Here is a 23,759-nt window from a genome sequence, read left to right as displayed (position 1 = left end):
TCCCATGATTAGGCCTTTTTACTTTATTACTTCACTACTCTGGTGGTCGCAACACAGATGGCTGAGTCAGACTGAGCTAACCGTGGAAGGTGAAGTTACGTGTTAAGTGACCCAGTCTTGGCTCAAAACAAAGATCTTTGGCTGGTGCTGTGTTAATGGTGACCCCAGAGCACGTTTTTAGGTCTCGCCTAGACGAAAGCAAAAGCGAAGCTTTTGCTGTCTATGCGAGACAACTTATGTTGCCGCTTTTCTGGGAATATTGTGGACATCAGACTGTGACGAGCCTGTCCTCCTGGAGATTGCAGCTCGTGAGCGCGCACGTCGCGTCGCCCTGCCTGCTATTCGCATTCACACAAAGGCTCCCGCACGCATGCGCACATACACACACTGCATACACACACACGCACCCCCTTTAACAGACACACGCGCACACCCCACCCCCACTCACCCCTCCTCCTCCGCAACACACTCACCTGTTCGGGCGGACCGGGACTCGATCAGGAGCCCGAGGGCTCCTCGGACAGTGGCTTCTCTCTCGTCTCGCGCCGCGATGGGGGCGGGACTCCCGGTTGGGGCCGCGCTGCGATTGGCCGGCTGCCCAACCGCTTCCGGGTCGCCGCAGGCAGCGCGGCGGCCCGGCGGGAACTTGATGAAACTCCCTGGGCTGCAGTGGTGAATAGAAATTCAGCTGCGTGGCAGTGTCTATGGTGGTTTTGCGACTCCGCAAAGAATAGACTGCTGTAGAGCGATCTGGAGGACCTGGGCGTCAGAGAGCCCACAGACTCTCCTTTTGGTACCAGGAAGGAACCGAGACTCTGCAACAGTGCAAATGCCGAAGTCTGGTCGGGCTGTAATTGCAGGTACGGGGCTACAACTGCTTTAGCAGTGATCACTCGGTGCAGGACTGCAGCTACGAAAGTTGTGGCTGCTTGCAGGCTGATCACAACTGCCTAAGTTGCGACCGGCCTCTGTAGTAATACAACTGCTGAAGATGTGACGGGCACGTGTAGGGGTGCATCAGCGGAATTTCTGGTTAGGCACGAGGGGTTGCACCAGCCAAGTATCTCCAGGTCCTGTTGACGGCTTAGTCGTGAGCCTATTGTCAGACCAGCGCTTTGGGACAATACTGTTAACTAGCTGGGACAGCGTTGAATCAAGAAGCGCCACAAATGAGCAGCACCGGCTCACTCAGCTGCAAAGTCCTGTTCTTCAGTGGGGCACACAAACCCACAGCGCCTTTCGCCGCTTTCTGCGTGGTATATTACGTTCAAATGTTACCCTTACATTGGGAACGCAAAGCTCGTAAAATTTCCAAGTCCAAGCGTAAGTAGCATAATTAGTCCAGTTTTCTACACTTGCATTCTGGACCTGAAGTTCGGAGTTTATCATGTGATTAATGACTACATATCAAGGAATGCAGAGAGAAACCTGGACTGACTGAGCTTCTCAAGCACGAACATAGGAAACATGGGAATAGGCGGGCACTCTCACTAGAATGAGCTTTCTATCTTTACTGTTCTATGCTGGGAATAGGAGGGCACTCTCACTAGAATGAGCTTTCTATCTTTACCGTTCTATGCTGGGACAGGCAATGCCCTCTTCAGACCTCTCAAGTTGACCCATGTTCACCTGCTCCAGTTTATTTTTTTGTTGTCTGGGGATTGTAGTCATGCATTTGTTCAAATTGAGATTTTATACTGCAAGCATTAGAAATATAATGGCAAGGGAAGAATGGAAGATTACATAATAGGTTATGATGGGTTACGGTAGTAGCAAACTTGGTATAACAAGCATTTGCAACGCAATAGGTCTCGCATTTGCGAGAGTTTGAGCTGTGTTAGCATTGTAAATGACAGTGCCTTTTATTTAGGTTTTAAAAAACAAAACTTAAATAAAAGGCATTGTCATTTACAATGCTAATAGCTCAAACTTGTATAAATGCGAGACCTATTGCATTGCAAATGCTTGTTCTTTTGTTGAATTCACCAAGGCGAATGGGGACAAAAAAAAAAGAATAAATCCGAGACCAATCTAGAAAAATAACACATATTTTTTACATAAATTTCATCACCAAGAACTTTGTGATTAAATAAGTACTTTTTGAGTTATCGATTTTAACAGGTATGCAAAGTGTTCACTTAAATGTGCCTTGACACAGTAATTCTTTCCTATGGGGAAAAAAAGCATATACTGGCTACAGTTACTTGCCATAAGTTTTCAGTGTTCCCATTCAGGACATAAGGTAGTACGGGACCAAGGTCCAAAGAACCACCAGCAGTTAGTCTTTACCTGCCCTGGAGTGTCCAGGTCAGGTTGGTAGCTTTGCGCGCTACACCGAAGTAGAGGGGGGGCACATAAAAACAGGCAGCAGTGGGGGCATGGGGAGCAGTCCGGGTGCTCCCTATGAGGGGCTTGGTTTGTGAGGCTCCTGGGAGCAAGGAAGCACAGTCGGTATTCGGGAACCCAGGCTGGGTGCAGAGTGGTTATGTCAGCTGGGCCTGTGCATCATAGGCGCTCATGGTTGTCTGTCTCATCTGTTGAGGGGACAAAAGCAGGATAGCTGTGCCACTCTTGAAGTAGGTCCCTACAGTGCTGACATTTCTCGACGGCTGCTCATCTTGGATTCATTGGTGTCCAGATTGGACTCAAAACAGGCTTTGGTTTCTGCAAGGTTAGTCTGGTGTTCCGGGTATTAGTGTTATGCAGCTCCAGTTGGTCCTTGCGTTTTCTCACTTGGTGGGGAGATGGATCTAATCTCCTGGAGCATGAAGACCTCTTCCTGGGTGGCTGCTGTGCCGGTGGGACTGGGGGGCGGCAGAACAGTGGACTGTACTTTGCTGCTTGGTGCCTGCAAGCTGTAGGAGAGTAGCTCCTCTACTCCAAGGGAGACTGCTGGCAATTTACAAAGTGCTGGCATTCCATCCGGATTCTTGGCTGATGCATGGTTGCAGGATGAGTTGGTTTGTCACGATTGTCGGGATAGGTGCAGGTAGGCATGGTTTGGTGGCAAAAGGTCTGCAGCTGGTCCTCAGTTCTTGCTTCTTCACTCTTCTCTGTTCTCCTCTTCTTTTGTCTGTGGAATCTCATTTCTTGGTGTCAGGGGTGCCACCTTAATACTGAATGTAGGGATGTTAAGGGGAATGTAAGGTAGTAACCAATGGGCTACTTACCTTTGGGGTGTCTACATCTCCTATGTGATCACTTCCTGTGGGGAGTAGGCATAACCCTAACACAGTGTACCAAATCTTTTCAAAATCAAGATGGTGAAATTCTACTTTTTGTGTTCACTTCAGGTAGCCCACCTTAGGTGTGTAACAAGTCTGATAGTCATCACTCCTCCTGACTAGCTAATTTTCTCACATGTCCTGATGCCAGATGGGCCTATAGCAGGGGGTGGCATTTCCCCTGACTGGGAGAAGCAAGGGTCACATATCGAAGGAAACAGAGACCTTTAAAGTCTCCTGACTTGATATGTTAATTACTAGATATCCTTCTTAAAGGAGGTGACAACACCTTCGGCCAGAGCAGGCATTACCTCTGAACTCATAGACCACAGGCTCTCTCCTCCAGGGGGTCAGAAACTTGTGTGTAGTGGGTGGCAGGCTGGCCAATACCAGTCAGCCTGCACATTAGACATTGGTGGATTTTCCAGAGGCACCTCTAAGGTGCCCTCTCTGTGCATGTCTTAAAATCCAATTTTGGCATCAGTATGGATTTATTAAGACAAGGTGTTTAAAAGCAAACACCATAGGTTTCAGTGAAGCCATCATATAGATGAGGAACTCATAATGACCAGTGTCCAGTACATACACTTAAGATGGCTTACGTGCTCACTTGTACAATCCAAATATTGAACTAGACAGCAGTGGGGCGTATCTGCAAATGCAGATATGACCACACATGTAATATACTTCTTCTCGCCTTAGGGCTGTAAGGCCTTATGTAGGCGGGGTGACTTACATATATTTAATGCATGGTTGGGGGGCATGGCACAGAGGGTGGGTGTCATGTCATGATTTCACTTTTGCCTACATCATTTCATGCAGCCTGCAATGGCAGTCTGCATAAGTTTGGCGGTGGGTCCCTTAGGGTGGCACAGCCCTTATGGCCCCTCTTTATGATCCATACCCTAGGTAGCAGGGGTACCATTTACTGCGAACTTAGAGGGGTGCTATATGTCCTGCCAATTGTGGAACAATTGCACTGTTACCTTGTTGTTAGTGAAAGAACACTGGCACTGGTGACCTGGTTAGCAGGAACCCAGGGCACCTCAGTCAAAGTTGCATCACATACCATTCAGAAAATGGGGGTGACATGTCAAATAGGGGCACTTGCCTCTGAGTAAGCAACATGCATTTCTATGAATCATTTTTGCCAAAGTTTAAGGTTAAGTTAATTTAAGTCACCATTCTATAAATGAAAAGGCATGGCCACTGCAAATGCACTATGTTTGACTAATTATCAAGAGGATAAAGGAATCTGTTTGGCCACAATTTGTTATAAGATATGCAGAGATGGGATGGCATTCCCTGAAGTAGTCCTATCTTAAGTGTGGAACACACTTAACCTCGATGCACTGTTGCTATATGTGGTTCACAATGAACAACACTTGGTTTAAACAATATTTACAAAAATAAACATCAATCTTTTTCTATTTAAACTCATCAAATTTACTTCACAGAATTACAATGAAGACTCTCATATAGCATTCCAACATTAACATAAAGTTATTTCCAAAATATTAACATTGGACAATTGTTAGACATCCAAAAAACGATAAATCTTCTCTGTCCCCAATGCATTTCGAGCTCTAAGAGCTCTTCATCAGGGACCTGAAAACTGAAATGAACAGTATGTCAACTTTCTCAGTTACAAAAATGTCAAATATTCTCAAGGTACATGGCAAAATATTACGAAAATAGAACTCAAATAAGTACATTATTAAAAGGTGAATCACAAAGAAAGGATAGAACCTCAACCCCCACCACTGTGTGTGGAAATACCTCCAATACTCACTCGTCCAAAACAACAGAAATCAGGGTCCTGCAAAGACAGGATTGATTTGAATCATTCTAAACGATCACCAAATCATCACAATGTAAGCGACAGTGGAAGCCTAGCCACTATCTTACCTTGAAGTTAACTGGGCGATGTATTGAACGGATTCAACCAGAAATAATGGGCGCTCACTACAGCCGTGATCCTCAAGCTACCAACAACAAGAGAAACCAAACTTAATAACGCATGCCTAATAAACTCCAATACTCAGTCGTTAGAACACCTATCTCTAGCCTTACCTCTCTCAACTCAAAAAGACTACTCCTGTTCCTTCGCTTGAGGTCTCAGCTAACAATCGGAAAACCGCTGCTCACTCGATCCACGCTGCAACTCAGAAATATCGTGAACTCCGAAACTAAAAACTTCAGGAGATTCAGATTACCAAACAAATGTTTTTGTGTACAATCGATGTCAAGTCGTTGTATACATCGATACCTCACCAATCCGGCATGGAATCCGTGGAATGGGCTTTGTTGCAACAACCATTAATCAAGGCTGACAAGGGTTTCATTTTAGAGTTACTACATTTTTGCCTCTATCATAGTTACTTTCAGTGGTCCACTAAGTTTTTTCTCCAACAGAATGGAACCTCAATGGGATTTGCGGGAGCTCCCGCATACGCAAATACCTTTATGGCGAAATTTGAGGCAGACTTCGTCTATTGTAATGTACCTTGAGAATACTTGACATTTTTGTAACTGAGAAAGTTGACATACTGTTCATTTCAGTTTTCAGGCCCCTGATGAAGAGCTCTTAGAGCTCGAAATGCATTGGGCACAGAGAAGATTTACCGTTTTTTGGATGTCTAACAATCGTCAAATGTTAATATTTTGGAAATAACTTTATGTTAATGTTGGAATGCTATATGAGAGTCTTCATTGTAATTCTGTGAAGTAAATTTGATGAGTTTAAATAGAAAAAGTTTGATGTTTATTTTTGTAAATATTGTTTAAACCAAGTATTGTTCATTGTGAACCACATATAGCAACAGTGCATTGAGGTTAAGTGTGTTCCACACTTAAGATAGGACTTTTAAGTAGGCACGGCCAGGACAAACGTGCTACCTCTGTTGCACGCTTATGTTAAAGAGTACAGAACCTGATTAGTTGTTCTGAAAATCCTTAAAAGTAAAGGTGTGCTCCTCTTAGTCACTAAAATCATTCCCTTAAGTAGTCAAATTTCTAGCGACATCACCCTACTCACACTGCAAATCTGAGAAGAAGAATTTTTCTACTTAAATATTCACACTGACCTCGACTCGGTGCTGCTGGGACTGGCCCTGAGAGCAGAACACTGTATAGTAGCGGGGGACTTCAACTTTCGGATGGATGATCCGTCTGACCCCGCTGCTATAAAGCTTTCTGAGGCCATGATCCCGTTGGGTCTTATCCCTTATTTGCAGGGGCCAACTCACGTCAAGGGGCATACTCTAGACCAGGTCTTCTCTACATCGCCCTTTGTGGTGAAAGAGACCCTCCCGGTTCTGTGGTCTGATCATTGGCTCGCCAAATTTGCTATCACTGGCATCGCCAAGCCGGCCATCTCTGCCCCGCAGCAACGGGGACGTGCGTTCAGAGCGTTCAACAGAGTGACCCCTGAGATGCTGGCTCAGGCCGCCTCGGATCATCCCTGTCTTCTCTCCGGTGACCTGGAGAGAGATTTGGAGTCCCTGCAAGCATGGCTTTCCGACAGGCTCAACGACCTGGCCCCGGTGTTGCCCCTCCGACTGACAGCGAAGCGGGTTTCCACCCCTTGGTTTACCACTGCACTGTGGGCTAAGTGGCAGCAGTGTAAGGTGGCCGAAAGGGCCTGGCGGGCACACTATGATAGCATGGACAGGTTGGCCTACAAGGCTGTGGTCAAGGCTTACCACCGGGATATCCGCCTTGAAAAAAAAGCCTATCTTGCGGGGAGAATTGAAGCAGCCTCAAACTCCAGCAGGGAGATCTTTACCATAGTCAGAGAATTGATCTCTCCTCGGACCACTACATCGGAAGAGGTGCCCTTAGATTCCTGGGCGGCGGACATTGCTTGTTTTTTTACAAGCAAGATAAAACTCATCCAGGACTCTTTTCCATCTGGGGCACCTGTTATGCCGGTTATACCTGAGGCCAGTTTGTTCCATCCGGCCGCGCAGGGCGTCACATTAGCTGAGTTTCCATCTTTGCCAGCCGCAGCTTCCCTAGCGCTTATGGGCAACCTGAAATCTGGGTCTCCACTTGACCCTTGCCCAGCCAAGCTTCTGGGTAAGTTGGCGGAAGTGATCAATCCACTGGCAAACCCTCTTCTGAATCTCTCGTTGAGGCAGGGAGTGGTTCCGCCAGTCTGGAAGCAGGCAATGGTCATCCCGCTGCTTAAGAAATCGGGTCTTGACCCGAAGGTCCCTGCCAACTATAGGCCGATTTCCTTGCTGCCGGCTCTCGTTAAGATCTTGGAGAAATATGTTCAGTCGGTACTCTCCAATTTTTTGGAGACCCATGAGATCTTACATGACTCCCAGTCGGGCTTCCGTTCAAATCGTAGCACCGAGACCGCGCTCCTTGAGGTTTCTGAAACTATCAAAGGGGTGTTGGATACCGGGGGCAAAGTCATGCTGGTGTTGTTGGACTTGTCGGCGGCTTTTGACACCGTCCCCCATAATGGCCTTCTCACAAGACTCTATGAGATTGGTCTTCGGGGGACGGTGCTCAGTTGGTTCTCGTCCTTTCTAGCTGGCGGCCGGCAAACGGTCTGGACACCGCCTGACACCGCCGCGATGCCGCCTTTGGGAGTCGGGGTCCCTCAAGGCTCTATATAGAGCCTGACCCTTTTTAACATCTTTATGACCCCTTTGGCGGCGGTGGTGGAGTTGTTTGGTGCCCGGATCGTGTCGTATGCCGACGACACCCAGCTCCTCTTTTCTTGTGAGAGAGGGGCGGACTTTGACGGGGAGAGTATCCGGAATTGCCTTGGGATGGTGTTCACATGGTTCCAACTGAACAGCCTCAAGTGCAATTCCGATAAATCCGGGGTACTCTTTTTCGGGTGCGATACGGAGCCTAGCTGGCAGGCCTGGTGGCCCATCGATATGTTCCCTCCGTCCGGTTCTTCCCCTATGGCCAAAAACTTGGGGGTTAAGATGGACAAGGGGCTGACGATGAAAGCCCAGATCCTTGGAGTGACCGGCACCTGTTTCGGCCTATTAAAGATGCTGCGGAGGTTCTTGCCTCTTCTGTCGGAGGAGCACAGGAGGCTGACTGTGCAGGCCCTGATAGGTTCCAGGTTGGATTACGCCAACATTCTTTACCTGGGCCTACCAGAGTACCTGTTGCAGCGTCTTCAAGTTGCGCAGAACGCGGCTGCCAGGGCCATTTTTGGTGTAAACAGACGTACTAGCGCCTCGGGCCTGTTGTTGACTCTGCACTGGCTACCCATCTGTAAACGGATCGCTTTTAAGGCTATGACTTTGGCATACAAGGCTCTCCATGCTGTGGGAGCAAGGTATCTCCAAAAGAAACTGGCCTTTTACCATCCGGCTCGTTCTCTGAGATCAGAATCTTTGCTCTTGGCGGCTGTTCCTCGTGTTAAGAGAGCGCGCCTGGGTGGCCGTTCCTTCAGCCTGCTGGCCCCACAGATGTGGAATTCGCTTCCGCTCCCTCTCAGGGGGGCTTCGAATCTGCTTGACTTTAGGAGAGGTCTTAAGACCTGGTTGTTCACTCAGTAGTCCCGCTAGCAGTCCCCTCTTTTTTTCCTGTGTGTTCTTTGTTTTTTTTAATGTGTTATGTTATTGTGAATCAGTTCTCCTTACCCAAAGCGCCGGGACACTCTTTTTGAGTAACCGTTGCGCTATACAAAAGAATAAATAACATAACATAACATAACATAACAAAAATGTGTTGTTTTGCCTCATTCAGTTTGCAGTATGATAGCTCAGGGAATCTGCAAGATGCACACAAATAAAAACATTTTTTTTTGTATTTCAAATTAAATTAATACGACATTTAACATTGAACCAGACAAAAACCGGAAGGCTGGCAGACAACAGGGAAGATATTAATTAAATTAAATTAAACAATCCAACTTGACAAACGAAATGGGAAATGGAGAAGGCTAACCAGGAAGTATATTTACCAGAAAGCCTTTTGGAAGTCAGGACAAAGTAAAATATCATAACTTTCCTCCTGCTTCTGCTAAATTTATGGGTCCACAAATGAATTAGAACTGAGCCAACCTATGAAACTACACCTAATCCTATTTGTTTTTCAAACTTTGACGCTTCATGAACTATACATGGTATAGTGTATTACTATGATAAGGAGTCCACCATCGAGCCTGTGAAAAGACAATGCACATGACCTGCGTACTTGGTGATTCAATCAACACCACTTTGCGTGAAATGGTGCCAAATTTGGCACATTTCACACGCCTTTTTCCAACAACCACTGATTGTGCAGTTTCTGATGCCCCTGCATGTCAGACATGCTCCGATTAAACTATTTTTTAAATCACAACAAAACTAAGCAGAGACAATCCCTACTTTCCACATCATATCTGCTAAAAAATTAATTCATAGGAAGAGACATAGGTTAAAGAATGTTTTCGCAGCTGTTTCTTATATACACTGGGTTATTTTGAACATTATATGGGATGCTGTGGTATGATGGCATAAACCAATCAACACTCTCATAATCCTCCTTCTGGAAGGTCTCCAGAACATAATAGGTTATGCCATAGTACCACCTCTTAAAGGTCATTAGTTAACAAGATGAAAATCCCCAATACACTGTGGAGCCATTCCATTAATGTTCCCATTGCCTTAATTCTCCTCCTGTGCTTTTATTTCGGCAAACATTTGTAGGGACCCATAATCTTTAGGAGCCACTCAGATTTTAGGTTTGTGTTGCAGAAGTCACCTTTGTGGTATGCCAGGAGGGAGGAGAACCTTAATTGGTCTTCTCACCCCATTCCCTAACGGGGTAGCCCCACTTGACCCACTTGGCACAAACTCTTGCTGGTGCTGCACATTCATCCATTCTGCAGTGCAGTAAGTGCAGCCATGGAAGGCGCCTTTTGGTATTCCTTTGTATATTAAGTCCAAAGTTCAGAGTAAAGACAGACCAAACATTGTGGGAAGTTATTGCTGGCATAATCCTTTGTGAATGTTATGATAATAAAGAGTAGTAAATTCTATATGAACACTGCCAATACCTGAAATCGTCCGTTTCCTGCATTTTACAACCCCCCCCACCCTGCCCCTCCCCCGCCCCACGTCACCGCCCGGTGGCACGCCCTACAGGGCCGTGGCTGAGACTTGCGAATATTAGAGCTTTGTGAATAATAGGCTGTTTGAAGATCAGAGCTTTGTGAACATTAGAGCTTTGCAAACATAATTCAGAGCTTTAGCCAGGAGAACTGGTTCTATTGAAGAACAGTGCAAGTACCATCTGCTCTACATGATTATCATTTACAATAGCGAGATTACCATTCTCGGAAAATGAATACCTGTCTCAGTGTGTGATTAGTGTCTTACAATTTGTTATACATTTTTTGGTACTTTATATTTTCTATTTACTCTTTAAACTGTAAATATAGCTACTGTAATCTAAAATATTACTAACAGTGTTGTGTCAAACACACTTCCTTGCACTTTTTATAATTGGGCTGTATTGTACCGAGATATGCTTTTGGAGGCATTGTTAGGTTACAGTTGGTTGAGGTGTCTCGTATTGTTGGGCAGTTGTTTCACCAACCACCAATCTTAATCTTGTCTACTCTCTGGATATAGTAAGTTTCCTGGACATCACGATCATGTTAAATAGTAACCAACTACAAACTACAACATGTATAATACCAACAAACCAAACCAGCTACATTTAGAGATACTAGACTTAAAATCCCAAGCAGTACAACTTGTTTTTTTCCCCAAATCTTGACAATATCAAAACACCAACAAGCTCCTCTTTTTTATATGATTATTATGAATTTCCTGAGGTCATTAGATGACTTTTCAACCTTCCCCTGCATTGTTAATCCAAAAGGGGAGGTTAGGAAAATGAAAATTGACCATTTACGTTATATATATATATATATATATGTATATATATATATATATATATAGACATATATATATATATATATATATATATATATATATGTCATGTGATCAAGGCATGGATCAGCCAGAACTTGTCGTTATGGCTGGTGGTGTTTTTCGAATAAAATATTAGCACCAAACCTGGGTCTACACTCGTCTTTTAGCAGTTTGGAAGCAGCTGTGCGAGGAGCGAGGCTTGTGGCATATATATACATATATATATATATATATACAGTAGTGCATCATGCAGTCATTTTAAATCTCGCAACTTCCTGCCATAGAATCGAACGTCCTTTTTAAGGGACATTCGCTTGTTGTCTACAAAAACTCAATTTTACTTCGCGATGTCTGCTGCTCTGGTCCAAAACATACCAAGTGTTTTATTTAGGAAAATAGATCAATGAATACATTTACTCTAAACTTAAAGTGTAATCTACAGAAAGCTTTCCATTGAAGAGGCAGCAAAGGTGATCTAAACATGCTCTAGCCTGGAATCATTTTAATAACACAAACCATATTGTGCCAGGGACACAAAAATGTCAACCTAGAGCTGAACTCTGCTGCATGCCTCCTGTCAGCACTGCTCTCCGTTTTTCTATTCCCAAATGGCAGGAGCACATAACTGCGATGCAGCAGAGGGGAACAGCCGCTAACTATTCGCCTTCTCTGCATTGAATTAGCTGCTTCTCTGGAGAATAGGCCTTTCTTTTCTCTAAGAAAGAGCTGTTTTGTTGCAAAGTCTTTCAGTGCACTACAAACCAAAATATAATTCAGTACTGATGAATGGTTACATATACAAGACTTTGTGTACTCAAGATGGCATAATAAGGGTTTAGTTGGGCACCCAGTGCTATGATAACAAAAAGATTATCAAGGGAAGAGTCCTTTTCACAGTACTGTAAAATATTCTTTTAGTCAGTAGCAAGGCTCAGGAAGTTAAACAGTCACAGCTGGAACATATGGTGATCTGCAAACGACTAGTTTGAATCCTCAAAGCTTGTTGCCCTTGCCATTTTGGTTCTTTTCACAATGTACAGATGATTTTATTGCACTGTCTTGCATTTTTGATTTTACTGTCCTGAGTATTTTGGTGTAAGTGTACTCATGCTTTTTTATTTAGTTGTTTGTCAACATCTTTTAAACCATTACAAAATGTTTCCCACTACTCCTCCCTTTTCTGTCCTAGTGCATAGTCTTTCTTCAGTTTCTTGATTTTCAATTATTTGTCCTTCTTCTATTTCTATCACCTACATTGACCAGCATGCTACATTCTCACACTACACTCAGAGAATTCATTGTCCTGAAAGGACTCCATGCTGCCAGTCACTATACCAGTTCATCTCCATTTTTGGGCTAATTAGAACCCAGTGAAGGAATCTGGAACTCATCCTTGAGACCCAAAACACACATGTGCTTCCCACTGCAGGATGATTGGAGTCCCCCAGGGGTATCCAGCATATTTACAGCTCAGGTCAGTGTCTATCATACCACTGCACACTCCCTCCTCCACCAGTATTATCCATTTTGAGAGTTTTAGGCAGCTCCTCTTTCCATCTCTTTTTATTTAGGCCATTCCCACCCACCCTGTTCCTGAGGATTATCACCAGGGGCCCCATCCTTTATCAACTGTATTACCTTTCATAATGTACACATGGTCTCAGTATTGCCCATGACTTGTACTGGCTTTTTTCCTACACTCACTGTGATCACCTTTTCTCTCTTTCTCTATTATTGTTTCAGCTCTCTCTCAGGCTTGTTGTATTCCCCTGAAATCTGATAATGATCTCACCATTTTTATTGGGATCAAAGTGCTGTTGACCTTTCTAAACACAGACCCCACAGGATTGTCGAGTACTTGTTGAAATGGGCCGTGCTTTCATGTGTTTGTTAATACACTTGGTGATCACGATTTATCACTTGAGTGTATAACCTCTAAAGAGAGCACTGAGTATGTTTGGCACCAGTATTCACAGCGCCATTTGGTTCTTTGCACCTAAAGTATTGTTACTAGGGACCAGTGTGTTTTTTGTTATAGGTATTACCCCAGGTCCCAATTGATACTTGGGTCTCCCTTGTTGAAATATCATTACTCATTATTGTACAACATAAAAAGTTTATCAAGCATTCTCATCTCATAAATGTAAATCAAAAGATGGTAGCCCTATTGTGATCATTTAAGCTGCATAAAATATACATTTCATGAGATAGTTAATGTCGGGAGTTATACATGCTACAGTGAGAATACATTTGTATTTAAAAACAGGAAGGGCTCAACAGATTATATTCATGAGATTCCTCTGTGAAGTTTTGTACAAATTACAGTCCCCATAGTCACATATATGGGTTTGTACAACTTGCTTGATATGAGCCTATGTGTTTGACACTTTTAGCAATCGGCATATCTAGTACAGAAAGGGCTGATTAACATTCTACAGTGCAGGTGCCCTGACTCTGGAAGGGCCATGCCTAAGCAGACAGGCTTCACATTGAGAGGATGGAAAAAGCAACTTGCAAGCAGTGGAGCAGCATGTTTCACTGATTTGGACGAGAACCATTGATGTGTAATGGATATTAGTTGTAGATGATCCATGGGTGCACTCAGGTACCCGCAGATAAAGCGATACTGAGCTGAGCCAGCATTGACCCAACAAGAAGAGGTTAAACAAGTTAGTTGATAAGATGACATAGTCACTCTTCCAACTCACAAAAATGGTTTCAAAGATTTCTTGCTGTTCAGAATCAGAATGGAAGATTGAAAGGTAAACCACTCACCAATGCGCATCCTTTGTCACTGTGGCTGATGGCCAAGATCAGAAAGCTACCACTAAGAATGAAACAGGCCAACTGATCACCATAATGAAATGGTAAGAAAACAGTTTCCTTTGTCGTACAATATGAAAACAGCCATCAGCCAAGTATACAGGCACACCAGAAGGTCTACAGGCAGTATGCAAACAACCCATCCCCCATAAATCATTTCAACGATCGCTTCCCTTCCTTTTCAGCACCCAGCAACAGGAAATTGATAGTTTAGTTCAGACAGATATGTATTTTTAAATGGAAGGTTGGAGAAGGAGGCTACATAGAAGGTGGAATTCCAGAATTGGCTTTCCTCAACCTTAGTTTAAATGGAAAATAACCCTGGCACTGACGAGTGACAGGATGTAGCATGACAAAATAAGAGAAGTGAGCCTCTCAGATCATCCCAGACCCAAATGAAGTTACATGTCTCAAACCAGGTATAAACATGCTTTGACAACAAGAATACAGGGCAAGACAAATGGCATTTCAGCAATTCAGAATGAATGTCTATATTGGTGATGAAAGTTATCGTTATCAATGGATTCCATCTCATAGTGGAGGAAAAGAGAAGTGTGACAGATGCCAAGCCAGATAAAAAAATATGTTAGGAGTGATTTTCGAGACACTGACTATACTAAAACTAGTGAAACAAAGTGCTTGCAAAGAAGGCCACCAACAGAGCAACAACAATGGCAAATATGGAAGTAAAGCAACATATGGGGAAACAAACCTTTCACATAAAAACGGTCATCTCATTTCAACTAGCTGGGTGAAACAAGCAATGTAACTTTAGAGATACTCAGGATTTAAATACTTGGGGAATGGAGTACATATTGAGATAATAAAAACTAAATATAGCAGTTAATTAGCAAAATGTCCTGGATTTGTTTTTTTAAACAGATACCCAGGTAATCTCAAAAATACAAACATAGAATGTCTAACACAGAAATTGGTTCTTGAAATGGTCAAAGAATGATCTAATTAAGAGGCCTGAATAATTGTTGATGACAGAAGAAAGACCAAGGTAAAAAAAGAGGGACAATAAAAGCAAACAATAACGATAGGGCTAATGAAGAAAAGCAATGACATGAACACCTGTCCTTGAAGAAAGATCTGCAAGAGTCAGTTTATTGTACCAGTCACCCAAAGGTTTTTATGCGAGGAATGGCTTTCAAAGACAGTTAAGGTACTGATGTGCTATAAGAAATATCCTAAATATCACTTACAGACCTATAGGAAAATTGGACTCATTCAGTAAAGGAGAGCCGAGGACATAATCCAATCCAAAGAAGAACAATTTGCAGTCACCTTTTCTCATTCAAAATGTATTAAAGTCCAGAGAATATCTAAAATAGGGAAGTAACAACACTGAAAGACTTTAACGAGAGCAGTGATCCTCTTCACCAAATGTGTAGCAATGATTCAACAACTTTAAGAATGCATGTTGAGTTTTATATGCATCATTCAAACCCTACACTTTCTCCCTACAGCCAGCTTCTGAACACTCCTAACCAACTGCCTCTCTTTTACCTTGCTACTGCAACATTCCATCCCTAGTTGCCCCTACAAACTAGAAAGAACAGGGTGACATTAGGTGAGGAAAATCATAACATAATTAAAGATCAAATGTGATAACAATATAATTAACGTTATACATATAAATTTATAATACATCTCCCTCTTTTGAAAGTGAATGTTGTTACAACAAAGCAAAACCTAGAATATAGAATGATAAACATATGTGGAGCAGCATAAGCCATAGAGATGAAACAATAGGAAAAGGAGAAATTCGCTTCTAAATGACCCTCCAAGATGGTTTACATGTTCTTGTGGAGGCTTTAACCTAGTCAGAAAGGGGTTCACCGTTAACAACAATCTCTTTATCAGGTTCGAGGCTTTTTGTTTCTGTAACAAGGACCACACTCCTATAATTTCTTTCTATATCATTGGGATAGGAAAGGTGAGTACAGTAACTGAGGGGAACATCATGGGAAAAATAACTAACTTCCTCTGTAGCAATTCTGGTTGGACCATCAGAAGTTACAGCGTTGGACTCACCTTTGCATTGGGTCACCCTTCTTACACTCCAATATTTGCCATCTTGCATAATCATGCTATGTTTGTTAACTTTAACTACCATAAAAGATCGGGAAAACATTGTAAGTGTTCTATTACTCAACGTTGGATGTTTTACTCTGCCCCAATCGCCTATCTTTATGTAGGAAACCTCGGACGCGAGTTTGAATCATGTATGCTTTGGACTTTAATAGCCTTCTTCTCACAACCTCAGAAAACTTCTCCTCCTCCGTCATGTAACACTACTATCAAGATTCAGGCATTTTTAAATTGCCATAGAAAGATAATAAATAATAGGATGTTCCCCTTTAACAGCACAAAAGGAGATAGCCAGTGGTGGAAGTTTACACGATTCTATATTACCATAATTCCTTTCTACCGACTTGAGTCCACAGTAGTCCACCTGGTACAGCAAGCAAAACACAATCTTTAAAACAAAAAATGCATGATTTCACTTGATAATTGCACTGGGAGTCACATAGAGCAGTAGTAACATGTCTGACGTAGTAACTTGAACGGATTTCAGATTTTTCCAGAAGAATGAGCTGGACACATAGAGTTTAATTCATGCTGACCTTCCTTTTTATCTAGCAGTGTCTGCAAAGTACTGTATGAAATCAATATCTTATCTATACAAGCTCTTACATCTGGCTGTTGCAAATGTTTCACTTTGACCATTGCTCTTTTGTCAAACTAGTTCATGGGTTTGATAGGTTACCTGTTGTTGAAAGTGTTGGGGTCAGCAGTAACCTGGGCTACTCTAACTTTGATACATTTCTGCCCATCTCTGAATACTTTCACACAGTATCAAAGTCTGTCACAGGATTTCAATTTAACCCTATGTGAGATACCCTTTGATTGAAGCTAAATGCAGACTCCTCATCAGACAGATAACAAATTGCTTCCACTTCACAATTTGTTGTTCGTCTTAGCAGATTTGCCTTTGTTAGTTTCTTTCACCCAGGACCCAGACTGTTCTATTGCTTTAGGTGTGGTAATAACTATTTAAAAAAGAGTGATCTCCCATTACCCAGAGATGCTCTTTTATTTGGTTTTATTTACACTTGGTCCTGTTGGACTTGACCCTTTTTGGGAGGTTCACCCCTGAACTTTTTGCCTTAAGCTCTGACATGAGTGGTTTTAGGTCTCAGAGCACTTTAGCACAGTAGCCTGGTGTAAAGTGCGTGCGCTCTCTGTGTATGTGTGGTGAGATTGGCCTGCCCTCCCATAGGAATGCATGGGGATAAGTGTGTTCATGGTAATTCCTGGTATGAGAGGACTGCAGGGTCGAGTTTAGTATGTATCAACTCGCAAGGATGAATGCTGTGCAATGGTGTGTGCAGATTTATAGTGACTGGTAGAGAAATGCCACTTTTAGAAGTTGGCATTTCTGTGTGCTATGTCTCTGCCTGCCTGATGTGAATAGCATGTCTGGCTTGTGAGTGACAGGAGCTGAGAGGTGTGGTTGGCTCCAAGAGGGGCAGGGTGAGTCAGCGCTGAGCTGAATGGGACACCTGGAGGAAGAGTGGTGGAAGGGATGATCCCCTGACTCTGAGTAGGATGGTGCTTCCCTAGTAAATGCTGGGTCCGCCCCCTTGTGGTGTGTCTGATATTGAGCTCCCACTGACAAAGGGGAAAAGGAGCTTCCAAAATAAAGTGCTCCAAGTCCCCCCTAAACCAGTTGCATCTGGTTCCCTCATGCCCTGCACTTTAGACAAAGGAGAAAGGGGATATAAAAGTAAGGGTTGTGACCCCCATAATGTTGTTCTGTATTTTGGTGCCCATCCTGCTGGGGCCTGCTGCCTCTGGGGCCCAGGGGGGCTGCCAGGAGAGCTTGCTTCCCTGGGCCCTGCATTGCCCCCGGATTCCTAAGGACCTTGTTCTTCTTTTTGCGCCCTGAGAGAACTTTTAGTTTTATTGGCCCCTCAATGGAGGATATAGCCCGGGTTTAGCAGGGCATCGCTGCACCCCCTTTTGAGAGCGAATCTCATCAAGATGGATTCCCCGGTGATGAAGGGAATGGCGGGTGCCCACCCGCCTATTGCTGTCTTAATTGCAGGTGCCCACCCTGCATTATGGTGCCACATTGAAAGGGTGCCCACCCCGCAGTATATTTCTTATGAACAAGGAGCCGGCTCCTCATTGTGCCGAAAAAGAGATCACCCATGTGGCCCGAGTGAAAAATGGCCACCGACTCGGAAGCCAGGCAAAGGTCGCCTGCCTCTGGGCGGGGCCGGCGCTTGGACAGAAATAAGTACTGGTGACGGTGCGGGGTTCCCGTCAGAAGATGGGAGCCTCGAAGCACAGAAGGAAGTGAAGGCAGAAGGGAGGACGGAAGCCTACCCCACCTTCAAGAGCTCAAAACGCGAAGTCCTCGGTCCCATGAGTGGGCCCGGATGAAGAGTCAGCACGGCCGAAGATGTAGGCTGCTGCGGCCCCCAATGGCAGTCCAAGTGAAGGGGAGAGGCGGCCAGAGCAGGTCGTGACCGAGCGACATCCCAGGCGGGGCTCCCATGGTGAAGAGGGAGCCCCGTGGTGACTGCAGTGTGACCGGGCAAAGAGAGAGTCTGGTGAGTTGAACCAAGTGGGAGGGGGTGTGAGTAGAGGCTTGCGATCGGTGCCTGCCCCCAGAGCTATTCCCCTGAGGCACAGAGGTGCCAATCCCTTATTGGCATGAGTGGTCCCGTCTGGCAGAGCGCCGCTCCAACGTGGGGCATGTTTGCTTCCAGAGCCCCAGTGATGCCCCAAAGGGCACAGTTGTGCCAGGGCCTATTATTGATTCCCAGCTGTGCCGCACCAACGCGGGCAGCTGCATCATTTTGCATAAGTGATTCATAAGTCCCTGAGTGAGTGGGACAGGAGGCACAGTGGTGCCAGGGCCTTCACAATTTTTCACAGCTGTGCAGCACTTAGTGCCAGCTGCAACGTTTAGGCCGCTGTTCTTTGGGGGTATTGCGAGAGAGAGGAGTGGGATGCACTCCTGGGCCCTTTTGATTCTGTTGCACAGGCAGCAGCCCTGACATTCTGGACACAGGGCATTTGAACCCCTTTGACAAGGCCAGTTAGCCAGGGGTTCCTCGATTTATATGATATTAGGAATGTGATGCTTTACTGTGATTCAAGCCTCTGAATGCGTTTGGGGATGAGATTATGTGCGTAATATGTTTATGCCAGTGAGATGATTTGATGCTGTGAGTATACCCCTAATGTGAGTGATGCTTAGGAGGTTAGGGTCTTAGATGTTAGACTGATGAGGTTGGCGTACAATGGATTTAGCGCCTAATGTCATACTGTGCATAATGTGGTTTATGTTACAGGCTGATGCTGAGTACAGTGGTTACCAGTGATTACTAGTTGTATGTTTCTGATATATCTTACTTGTACTAAGTTCACTTTGCGATGGTTCTGACAGTGGTCCAGTGGGCTCTGCAAGGTGTAAATAATCCCTTGTAAATATGACCTGGTGCCAGGTGGCACAATGTATATTATGTGATTACTATTCTAATGTGTTATGAGAATACAAAGGCAAATTTTTATATAATCTTGTGTGAAGTTCCTTTTGTGGTGTACCTGAGATGTTGTTGCTGTGTGCATGCGCAAATGCTTTACACATGACCTACGGGATAAGCCTGACTGCTCGTGCCAAGCTACCAAGGGGGTGAGCAGGGGTTATCTGTGGCGTGTAACTCCCTTGCCCTGACTAGAGTGGTGGTCTCTGCCTGGCTTTGGCGCAAGCCTTAGCCAAACAGAGATCCCATTTCTAACAGGTCCTAACTCATAAAGGTAAACTTACACTCACATAGTTTGCTTTTTTTGTATTCACAAACTACTAGTTAATAGTAAGTTTATGACTGTGGAGACTGCATAGTTGGGGAGGAGAACTCAGAACATAAAAAGATAGCCCTGTCTTAACTTTTTATGTGGTCCGCCCCAACTGTCAAGACATTATTATAGAATTTGGCTTACATGTGCACCACAGGTTAGGAACTTCTACAAGTGTTTGTAACACGCTGCCAAGATTTGATTATGAAGATTTCGCTGATGAAATTCACACACAAATAACTGGCAAAAGGCAAAGGCAGTTAATGGTGATTAAGATGGCCGCGCAAGATGAAAATGAGCTATGCAATGCCCCACTAATTCTTGAGGAAGGTGGAGATCAAGGTGTTGCTGAAATAGTATTTCCCTTAAACTGTGAGGTTACAACAATAGTACATAAAAATCTAGTCAAGTTGAAGTAACAAATCTAAGGGCAGGTATGTCAGTTGAGGAAATATGGAGATAAGTGAGAAACAGAGCATCTGAAAATGAAGATTAATGCAAAGCAACTCACTGCCGATTTGGCACAAGTGGGATTGAAATAGAAAGGACAGGATCCTCATCACAAATGTGTAGTTCTGCTCCTGAAAATGTCAAGAATGCCGATAGATCACCTGATTCTTCAATCTTATAAACTTCATCTTGGAAGCCAGACTCCCAGCGTTTTGGCTCAACTACTTCTGTAAAACCTAGCTATCCCAATATTTCATCTCTAGTTTACACCCACCAGCTAGAAGGAATAGGGTGACATAAGCTGGGAAAAGCAAATCATAAATAAACATAAAACATAATAATGGAAAACACATAAATATATAACAAGAAGTCAGTGAAAAAAACAAAAGGTCATGGATGCAATACTTAAACTAAACTCAGCCAGGAGTAATCCAGGTCCCTGCTATACCATCACTATATTCCTCGCAGTGCTACTGCAGGAATGGACCAATCACATTCAAATGACTCTTGACCCTTCTCCAGGAGGGACTGTCCTTACAAAACCAAATAAAGTTTCTTTGATTGATTGATTGACTGTCCTGCACAAACCTGAAGGTCTCTCTTCCTTGAAATTAAAAAATAAGTACCATCGGACATTATTCAGCTTTATTTAGCATAATCTGTGATGCAACTCATAGGAATTGAGTCCTGCTTAAAAGTTAAATCTAGCCAATAGGTGATCTGATGTTCCAGAGGAGACTGAAGGTTTAAATGCCCAAAGACCAAACAGACCCACAATCAAAACCTGTCCTTTCAGTCCTGAGCAAAACAAGCGAGTAAGTGAACAGTAATACAATGCACAGTCTACTTTTTACTTTCCTACCCATACCACATTTAAGTCACTAATTACGTTCTCTCAAATTCCCTTCCTGTCAAATGACATAAGTCTTGTGTTGTTTGTACTATGCCCCCTATATTACTTTGAATAAAAAGTGACAAATTATCTTGAATTGGGACTATGGTCTTCTTGGGAGGGTTGATGGTGTGTCTCTCATGACTTCTCTTGCTACTCGTTATCCAACATAAAGCTCATGCAACAAAATAGGTTTGTGCATGTTCACCAGCAAAATGATTGTAGTTATGTAGCATATATTGTTGAGCTTTGCCCGCCACCCTGGCATAATGAATCACCAATTTGTACCCCATAACTCCTCAAAACATACTTTTAATTCACCATGGAATTAGTCTCTCACTTATTAGCACAACTATCATGACGTCAAGGTTGAGCAAGTATAGTGTATCAGCAAAAACTGCAAAGAATGCCACCTTGATTCAATTGTAGGATAAAAACAGAATTAGAACTTAAATGCAGTCAGTCACAATACATTAGTAGACTGTTATTGTTATTTGGCTTTCTTCTAGGAGCCTCATTCATACAATTTTACAGTTTGAACTGTAAACCATTTATTTTTTGAAAATTCAGCTTTTCTTCTTTTCCATGATGACAGTAACAGTACTCTGTTCAAGCAAAGACAACATACCTCCCTCCCCAAGGGTGTCCTACTCAGAAATGTGAACTATTCATAACATGGGACTGGCTCTTCAAAGGGGGCGATGAAGTAGTTTAATATGGTACTGTTCCTGCAGATATGTGTTTGGTCAGTGCTTGTGAACAAAATAAAAATGTTTTTTTTAAATAGCTGGAGGTGTGCTGCTTACACAGGCCCACATGCTACAGCACTTGAACCACTTAAACATAATTCACTCGTAATGAAGATATTTCATGCTTGCTCAGCTTGATCACTTCTCTGTCAGCACTGTAGTGCAGGCCCTTTTAGGACATCCTTAGAGGATCTGCAGAAATACTGAATCAGTTACCAACATGTTCCTACATCTGCATCAGGATGGCATGCATGACACTCTGAGATATGTTCCCTCTGCCAGAAACATGAAGATATATGTGTGGTGATAAGCCTCTTTAAGCCAGGAAAAACCTGTGTGCAAACTCTGATTTGCAAGAGAATTCCTCAGGGAAAACCTCATACTGGTGTAGGTATCCTGCATCCCGGATCTACTGTATGCAGCAGTATCAGTAATTCCAGATGCTGCGTTACTAATGTGCTCTTTCTGCACACCTCATAATGACTAATTTGAAATGACAGTCAACATCTTTGTCCAATTATAGTAAGTTCTGGGAGCAGGAGTATGATGGAAAAGATAGGACAATAACTGACCAATGAATCTTTGTCTTAATTTCTTCTAATATCCTTCCTTGATGTTTGAATTCTTGAGGCGCGTTACATACATTTTTCAAGAAGCTCATGATCATACGTATACATGGTAAATTCAGCTAATCTCTTGCAGGAGTGCCACTTTCAAATGGAAGATAAAAAATAACAATTCATGCTAAAGGTTTTCAGCGATACTGAACCATCTTGAATTGGTTACCCATATCATGAAGTGGAATATCCCTGGGAATTTTACTTACCCCTTCTTCGGATTCCAGCATCTCTGTTTTGACTCTGACTGTCGGCATCCCATCAAGCATTAGCATTCTGTTTTCGAAGACACCTATACCCTGTAAAGAAACGGGAAAGAAACGCCTGAATAAATCTGAGTCAAACCTCTTAAAAAGTTAAATATGAGTCAGAACTCTCCAAGCTATGTATCATTCTTTCAATTCACAACTGTTTTTAATTTCTTTTGATTTGGTGTTGAAACTAAATAAAACTGAACAGTCTGCATGATGATGCATCTGTCCCTCATCGAAGGATAAAACATTTGCCCATTTGTTTTGATAATCATTCTGAATATGCAATGAGTTTGTCTTGATGCCTGGATTGAAATTCATTTGTGTTACTACAGATTCATATTCATGTTAAGTGGAAGGGTGGGCGGTAAACTGTGCTCCACCGGTGGAGTTCATGGAGTTTTGCCACAGAGTTCCAGAAACACTCTGCAAACTTCCACGTGGTGGAGTTTTTTTCACACACATATCACCAACGTTAAGTTTACAAGAGTGAATGAGAGAAACTGAGTGCCAGGACGAGTCCTGGCGCATTTTCTCAATGCAGGCGGTCACAGTAGGTCAGTACTGTTCGCATTGAGAAAGCGCCGCTCAAGTAGAACATTTACTCAAGCGGCAGAAAGAAGCAGATCCCAGTGCTAAGAATCAGCACGAACAGCGTGACATGCCGAAATCCCACCAATTGCAGAACTCCACAGAATCTCGCAAAGTTTTTATGTAACCATGGAGAATTCTGCTGAGTTAAACTCCGTGAGCTCCATCCACCCCTAGTTAAATGTTAACAATATATGAACAACAGCATGAGGGAAACGGAATTTTCAAAATGAAAAGTACCACACATTTTTTTATGAATAAATTGCATATATTATTATTATTTTAACCTTATTAACCATCTAATCCTTCCAACCCCTTAATGCTACCCTTCCTTCAACCCTAAAACAGTGAATTACGCTTCACTGCAGGGGTGTAACA

The 23,759-nt window shown here is 43.4% G+C and overlaps 1 protein-coding gene across 2 annotated transcripts in view; it reads right to left on the bottom strand.

Annotated features, from left to right (window-relative positions):
• The window catches only part of KLF12 (KLF transcription factor 12), a 997,335-nt gene that overhangs the window by 433,419 nt on the left and 540,157 nt on the right, over positions 1–23,759 (bottom strand). For both annotated transcript variants that reach the window (XM_086933410.1, XM_086933411.1), the window contains exon 4: positions 22,749–22,838. In XM_086933410.1, coding sequence (XP_086789536.1) covers positions 22,749–22,838 — 90 coding nt within the window. The remainder of the gene's footprint in view (positions 1–22,748; positions 22,839–23,759) is intronic.

This window comes from Lissotriton vulgaris, chromosome 8 (assembly GCF_964263255.1).
Source record: "Lissotriton vulgaris chromosome 8, aLisVul1.2, whole genome shotgun sequence".
Lineage (NCBI taxonomy): Eukaryota > Metazoa > Chordata > Amphibia > Caudata > Salamandridae > Lissotriton > Lissotriton vulgaris.
The sequence above is the reverse complement of the archived record's forward strand: the minus strand, read 5'-3'. Positions and strand labels throughout refer to the sequence as shown.